This window comes from Prunus persica, chromosome G1 (assembly GCF_000346465.2).
Source record: "Prunus persica cultivar Lovell chromosome G1, Prunus_persica_NCBIv2, whole genome shotgun sequence".
Classification (NCBI taxonomy): domain Eukaryota; kingdom Viridiplantae; phylum Streptophyta; class Magnoliopsida; order Rosales; family Rosaceae; genus Prunus; species Prunus persica.
The window spans coordinates 5,921,632-5,928,945 of NC_034009.1; the positions used below are offsets into that span (position 1 = coordinate 5,921,632).

The 7,314-nt window shown below is 39.5% G+C and overlaps 3 protein-coding genes across 3 annotated transcripts; 2 read left to right on the plus strand and 1 right to left on the minus strand.

Annotated features, from left to right (window-relative positions):
- LOC18792200 (endochitinase EP3) lies at positions 203-1,497 on the plus strand. The gene is made up of 2 exons (XM_007226482.2): positions 203-672; positions 908-1,497. Exons 1-2 carry the CDS (start codon positions 243-245, stop codon positions 1,306-1,308), a joined length of 831 nt encoding a protein of 276 aa, XP_007226544.1. The 5' UTR covers positions 203-242; the 3' UTR covers positions 1,309-1,497.
- Positions 2,907-3,233, plus strand: LOC109949214 (endochitinase PR4-like). The gene has a single exon (XM_020564240.1). The coding sequence runs from the start codon at positions 2,907-2,909 to the stop codon at positions 3,231-3,233; it is 327 nt and encodes a 108-aa protein (XP_020419829.1).
- Positions 4,095-6,857, minus strand: LOC18793968 (50S ribosomal protein L25). Its single transcript, XM_007227252.2, has 3 exons — positions 6,275-6,857; positions 6,047-6,176; positions 4,095-4,831 (listed from the first exon to the last, which is right to left on the minus strand). Exons 1-3 carry the CDS (start codon positions 6,704-6,706, stop codon positions 4,611-4,613), a joined length of 783 nt encoding a protein of 260 aa, XP_007227314.2. The 5' UTR covers positions 6,707-6,857; the 3' UTR covers positions 4,095-4,610.

Below are 7,314 nucleotides of genomic sequence, written 5' to 3' on the forward strand. Positions count from 1 at the left end.
GCCGGACTTTTTCTCCTTAACATATGAAATCATATCTCTTCCAGGTAAGCAAGCTAGATTGATTACATACCTAATTAAGTATGTAAATTAATAAGATTATTGACCATGAAAAGTCTCCTAGAGATGCATTCTAGAAACGAGTTACTGGGAAAAGTTTTATGAACATTTCAAACTCTGTTTCTCTATAAATAGCCAACAAGAACAACAAATCTTAACATTCATTCTCATTTCCCTACACCAAAATGGCTTTCTACAATACAACAAAATACCTTACAAGCGTCATTGCACTAGTATTTGTAGCTGGAGCACTGCTAAACAATGCGACAGCACAAAATTGTGGCTGTGCCCCAGACCTATGTTGTAGCCAATATGGCTATTGCGGCACCGGCAATGATTACTGCGGCCAGGGTTGTAAACAAGGTCCTTGTACTGGCAGCGGCGGCACACCAACCACACCGAGTGGTTCGTCAGTGGCTGATATAGTAACTCCAGCTTTCTTCAATGGGATCATAAGCCAGGCTTCTTCAGACTGTGCCGGGAAGAACTTCTACTCTCGAGGGGGTTTTCTTGACGCTGTCAACTCATATTCCGACTTTGGTAGACTTGGTTCGGTTGACGACTCTAAACGCGAAATTGCAGCTTTCTTTGCTCATGTCACTCATGAGACAGGGCGTAAGATATTCTGTTCCTCCCTTCTCATATATACAATGTACACCTGGTACAAAGATACATATGCAAAAATATGTGTTTATATATATTTACATGCTTTACCATGTCACTCCTCTTAGTTAGTAGGAAAATGGATATTCACCTTCTTTCTTTTCCACACCCTGCGTTTTCTATCTTACATGATAACAGAAAGAAAACACAGATGAACCTAACAAAAACACTTTTTCTTTTGGATCAGATTTTTGCTACATTGAAGAGATAAATCGTGGAACCTACTGCGACACAACCCGAACAGACTATCCATGCAACCCCAACAAACAATACTACGGGCGTGGACCACTCCAACTAACATGGAACTACAATTATGGAGCTGCTGGAAACAGCATTGGCTTTGACGGCCTAAACTCTCCTGAAACCGTGGCCTCAGACGCTGCTGTTGCATTCAAGACGGCCTTGTGGTTTTGGATGAACAATGTTCGTCCTGTTGTAAGCCAAGGATTCGGAGCTACAATCCGAGCCATTAATGGTGCTGTGGAATGCGATGGCAAAGAACCTGGAAAAGTTCAAGCCCGGATCAACTATTACAATGATTATTGCACCCAACTTAATGTTAATCCTGGCGGTAATCTCTATTGCTAGAAGACCAAAGTTTATAATAAGCAGAGATATTCTTTCTAGACATGATCAAAGCTTATTAATTATTTAGATAATGAATAAAAGGGCAATCTGATTAGTTGCTCCCTCCCAGCCATGGAAGGAGAGGGCTAGCTCTCCTGTTGTGTACTCCACCCATTCAATAAATAAAGGTTGAAGTTGTGTTGATCCTCATTCATTGTCTAATATATATGTGCACAGTGCTTAGAATGATATCAATTTTGGTGGTCCTGATCTTATTGAAGGTGAATTGTGGTTGCTTGTAAATTCTCAGTTAGTTCATTGATCAAATTTGGATCGCACAATGATCGATGGTGCAAAATTGCCTAGGCTCGCGTGGGTGAAAACTCAGACATTTCATTGCCTTGTCCTTCACAGCCATAATCAAAAGATATGTGGTCGAAGGTAACACGTAAACATGTTAGCTGAGAAGGCATAATGGTGCCAGCAAAGTGATTTAGATTTCTTTTGTTCAGCAACTTCGCCTCCTGTGATCTTACAAATAGGCTCATCTTTTGAATGAAGAAGCTTTAGAGTCGGATCTCCCATTACTATCTTTTGGCCGACATCCAAACTCACTCAAATCCACATCAATATATATATATGGAGGGATCACATCTGCAGGACAGAGGAACTTCACAGTCCTCTTGATTGTATTTAAATAAGCACCTGCCAAGTTGTAAAATGTCACATTAGAGATTGGGACAGAAATTTGATCAATGGTCAGAAATCACCCGCGTATTTTTACTTCTTGTTCCAGTGTTCCTATTGTCATTTCACATGGTCTCAGGTGCTTCTCCTCAGTGTGGATTGTATTGGCACTAGTTTTCCATGCACCTCTTTCATGGCATGTTCTGTCCATCACTGGAATGGGAACCAACTTTCTTCTGTAATCCATGGTTCTGTCTTGAGGCAAACAGTTTACTGTATATGGTATCCTGATTTATCTTTTTGAATTCGGAAGCTACTGTTGCCAAAAATGTTGCTGCATGCTTTATGAAGTTGCATTAAGTCTGTTTGCTCTGTTTGATCAAATCATGTCATATATGCCACAATTTGGTTCATAACAACTTCGGTCCCCATCACGAAAATTTCAGATTTCGCATAAACACCCACACAAAGAATTTCTAAGAAAACGATATATGTTCAAAACTCTTAGGTTTCTTTAGACATATAGTTTGTACGATAGACAATCCGAAGACTCTGTCAGTCAATGGAATATTACGTGTTCGCTCCGCAATCGATGGGCAGCCTGTGTTTCCCTGTAAATGGTTTCAAATGATTAAAGAGATTAAGTGTGCATATAATTACAATGTGGTATCCCTGTGACCACTGTTATATATTCCCGGACTTTTTCTCCTCAACATATAAAACCCTATCTCTTCTAGGTAAGCCGGCTAAAGTGATTAAATACCTAATTAAGTAGCTAAATTAATAAGATTATTGACCATGGAAAGTCTCCTGTGCAACCAGAAATGTATTTTCTGGGGAAGTGATGAACATTTTAAACTCTATGTTTCTCCTAAATAGCCAACAAGATCACAAAAAAATTCTTAACATTCATTCTCATTCCCTACACCAAAATGGCTTTCCACAATACAACAAAATACCTTACAATAAGCGTCATTGCAATAGTATTTGTAGCTGGAGCACTGCTAAAAAATGTGACAGCACAAAATTGTGGCTGTGCCCCAGGACTATGTTTTAGCCAATATGGCTATTGCGGCACCGGCAAAGATTACTGCAGCCAGGGTTGTCAACAAGGTCCTTGTACTGGCGGTGGCGGCACACCAACCACACCAAGCACCAATGTTGGTTCGTCTGTGGCTGATATAGTAACTCCAGAATTCTTCAATGGGATCATAAGCCAGGCTTCTTCAGACTGTGCTGGGAAGAACTTCTACACTTGAGGGGGTTTTCTTGACCCTGTCAACTCATTTTCTGACTTTGGTAGACTTGGTTCGGTTGACACTGTAAACGGGAAATTGCAGCTTTCTTTGCTCATGTCACTCATGAGATTGGCCGTAAGATATTCTTTTCCTCTCCCCTCTCATATATACAATGTGCACCTTGTACAAAGATACATACACAAATATGTGTTTCTATATATTTACATGCTTTACCATGTCACTCTTAGTAGGAAAATGGATATTCACCTGCTCTTGTTCTTCTCCACACCCTGCTTTTTCTATTATAACATCTCTCCTACAATCAAGGGTGGAGCAATAATTGCAAGTTTGGGGGGATAGTGTATAAAATACTAGTATAAAGATACTTGAGTATTCAAAATTACATGTTAAAGCTTAACATATATAGTTCAGGTTATTCACCTCACATTGTGGGAGGGGGGAACGTTTACTCAAAATTAACAAGGTTTCTTTTAACTATTTGCATATTGCAGAAGTTGGTTAGTAGTTGGTCCAGACAGAGAGTTTGCCCCTTGCACTCGAGTTTGTATCTCTCTCCCGATAGATTACATTAATTTTGAATTGGATGAACAGTGTTCATCCTGTGGTATTGGATGAACAGTGTTCTTCCTCTTGTTAGCCAAGGATTCGGAGCCACAAATTAATGGCGCTGTGGAATGCGATGGTAAAGAACCTGGAAAAGTTCAAGCCCATATAACTATTACAATGATTATTGCAACCAAATTAATGTTAATCCTGGCGGTAATCTCTATTGCTTGAGTACCAAAGTTTATAATTAGAAGAGAGATTCTGTGTTAAGCCATGGAAGGAGAGGGCTAGCTCTCCTGTTGTGTACTCCATCCATTCAATAAATACAGGCTGAAGTTTTGCATTCATCCTCATTCTTCTAATTATGTCTACTGTGCTTAGAATGTTACCAATTCTGGTTCCCAAACTGTTTGTAGTTGGTTCTTTTTCCAAAATAAAATCTGCCCAAACTTACAAAACTATGGATGAGAGAATTTGACAAATAAACATAGAAACTGAGCAAGCGACATCCGCCCAAGCGTGTCCATTGAGAATATCTGTGAACTAAAATGCTTATTACCATAGAATTTCAGATCAGATTCACAAGAGATACGAAGCAGACCCAGTTTCTTCCTCTCTTTTACGGCATCCTTGACTGCCACTCCCCACGCTCCCTCGTCAAAAGATAAAGAAACCCAAAAAGGCAAAAAAAGAGGGTGAAAACTCTATTGCCTTGTCCTTCACAGCCATTACAAATCAAAAGATATGTGGTCGTAAACATGTTAGCTGAGAAGGGATAATGATGCCATCAAATTTTCATGATAATGCACAGCCAAAATCCAACCATAGCAGTTATTTAGTTTTCTTTTGTTCAGAAACTCTAGCTCCCATGATCTTACAAACAGGCTCATCTTTTGACTGAATAAGCTTTAGAGTCGGATGAACCTTGAGATCTCCCATTAATATCTTTTGGCCGACATCCAACTCACTCAGATCCACATCAATATATGGAGGAATCACATCTGCAGGGCAGAGAAACTTTACAGTCCTCTTGATTGTATTTAAGTAAGCACCTGCCAAGTGACATCAATAACTAAAATTAATATCCAATAATCACGAAAATTTCCAGTATATAAGAAGACACATATATGTTCAACATATCAAAAATTCAAGTCATTTCATGATTTGTAGATGAGTCGTTCATCAATATTGAATCATAATAAAAATCTGTCAGGAAAATTTCTGTGCAATTGTCTCAATTTTATAAATCTGCCATAAATTAAATGAAGAGTTGGATTAAGGAAACACAAGAAAGTCTACTTTATCACCTTATTTTATCATGGATTAATTCAAATTACGAAATCATCCAAGTAGACATCATCGTAGAATAGTTCAAAACTGAAGAAGTGAACAACGATAAAAACTTATGAATACTAACATGTACCTACAATCTAATTCTTAGGCTGAAGATAAAATAGTCCAAATAAGTGCTGCTTATGTGATTATCCTTCTCCTTAGAGCATAAAGTTGAAAATTAAAACCATTAAATACAGTGTCTCAGAAATCCTAGTTCATAAAATTCATGCAAAATAAACATTAGGTGCCAGCTTCAAAGGTTTTAAAGTATAACTATTTGAATTTCTAAAACACTGATCCAGAAATTACGGGAAAAAGAAACATATATGCATTACTCTTCCCCAATTTCAACTTTATTTCACTATCATGTAAGATCAAGGGCAAGATCAAGAGATGGATTAAAACAAGGAGTTGAAAGGAATGTGTACCATAAACATGATGTACATAATCTCTGCAGTGGAAAAATCAGCATTACAATCATATGACCAGGGAGATTTTTCTTGTTATCCTATAATATATATAATTTACCAAGACAACAAAATGAACCTAGATTTGTCAAAACCTGGAGGTAAAGCTTTCTAATTGTCTGATGTCAAAAGCATAGAATAGAACACACAAAGGGCATACATAATTGCATGATCATTGCATAAAACAGAAAATCAAAAACAACACGCACACCTTTAGGCAGAAAGCAACATCAAAGACATTGAATCCTTTTACTGTAATACATTAACGTTGAGTTGGACCGGATAAAACTAAATTTCTTTTGAGAAACTAATTCATCTATCAATATGTTACAATTTTTTGATGAAAAACTAACAACCTCCATTCAAATTTAGCCAAATTATCAAGAATATACAAAGATGTATAGTTGGAATTAAGAATATGTTGTATTTGAAGGCAGTCACACCCCTGTATGCATTCAAATTTACCTTTCTTCAATCCAGGAGAGACATCATCTCCTCGAAACACAAGAGGAATGTCGACTTTCAACAAAGCATGAGAAGGAGCCCTTATGAAGGTCACATTAAGCGGTGCGTCCGTGGCCGAGTGCAAATGAATCTAACAAACAAACAAAACCCCAACATCAAATAAACCCTAACACACCAAAAACAAAATCAAATCTTCTGAAGATAAACAGAGTGCAGAGCAGACCATACCATGCGAGGCAAAACGCGGACCCTCTCAACGATGTCTTCAGAGTCGAAGTCGGAGCGAACCTCGAGGTCAAAGAGCCTGGAGAGGAAGAAAGAGCGGCCGAGATGACCGACGAGTTTTCGGATCTGGTTGGTCCGTACAGAGATGAGGCGCTTGTTGCCGCCGTGCTGGCCGTCCTCTTGCTCGAAGACGATGCTAGGGACGCGGCCCGCCTTGCGCTCGTTAGCGGAGATGCTCTTACCGGAGGCGGTGCGTGGGACTGCGAAGATGGTCTCGGCGTATTTCGGGTCGGGTCTCGGGAAGGTGGACTGAAAGTCGGGTTCCACTTCCGGTTCCTGGTGGAGCAGATAGGCTGTGGCGGATTGGGCGTAGCGCCGGATTTGGAGCTGGAGGGCTTCGGTTAGTGCGGCGGGGCGCTGCCTGTGGAGGAACATTTTGGTGCCGGCCTAGAGTGAGAGAGGAGCTCTGGAGACGAAATGTAATTAAGGGGGGTTTAAGAGAGGTTTTTCTTTTTTTCATAGTGCAGAATAGAATTGCGGCCGTTGCTTTGGAGTTGAGGTCTTCTCGCCCCAATTCCTCTAAAATCCCCTGCGTCTCGAGAAATTTAAGATGTTGACACCTGTCCACTAACTCCTCCAACCCTCAATACCATCTGATCAGATTAGCAAAAATAATATTTAAAAAATGGTAAATTTCACTCTACTATTCGGAAGTTTACGAATTTCCACTCTATCTAGAAGCATCTTCAAGGGATTATTCGAATGAAGCAAGTAAAATTGTATTTTAACAACTTATGTGGCATGTGTTGCTTACTCATTTGTCTCATCAGAAAAGGGTCATAACAGCATCCTCAATCATACCTAAAAGAGGGAGCTAACAAATTGATCGTGGACAAAATCCCATTTAGGCCTCATTTGGTTCATGGGAAATGAGGCTTAGGAATGGGAATTCAATTGCTTTCCCATATTTGGCAAGTCTATGCATGAGAAATGGTTGCCCTGCACATGGGAAAGTAAGAGGGAAAGTGAAGCTCTCCTCTTAA

Bases quoted from the DNA above. Each gene is read 5' to 3' on its own strand.
- LOC18792200 (XM_007226482.2), top strand. From the start codon at position 243: ATGGCTTTCTACAATACAACAAAATACCTTACAAGCGTCATTGCACTA. The intron at 673-907 runs GTAAGATATTCT...CTTTTGGATCAG, and splicing joins TGTCACTCATGAGACAGGGC to ATTTTTGCTACATTGAAGAG.
- LOC18793968 (XM_007227252.2), bottom strand. From the start codon at position 6,706: ATGTTCCTCCACAGGCAGCGCCCCGCCGCACTAACCGAAGCCCTCCAG. The intron at 6,177-6,274 runs GTATGGTCTGCT...TTTGTTTGTTAG, and splicing joins TCCGCGTTTTGCCTCGCATG to ATTCATTTGCACTCGGCCAC. The intron at 4,832-6,046 runs GTAAATTTGAAT...GTCACTTGGCAG, and splicing joins CTCTCCTGGATTGAAGAAAG to GTGCTTACTTAAATACAATC.
- LOC109949214 (XM_020564240.1), top strand. From the start codon at position 2,907: ATGGCTTTCCACAATACAACAAAATACCTTACAATAAGCGTCATTGCA.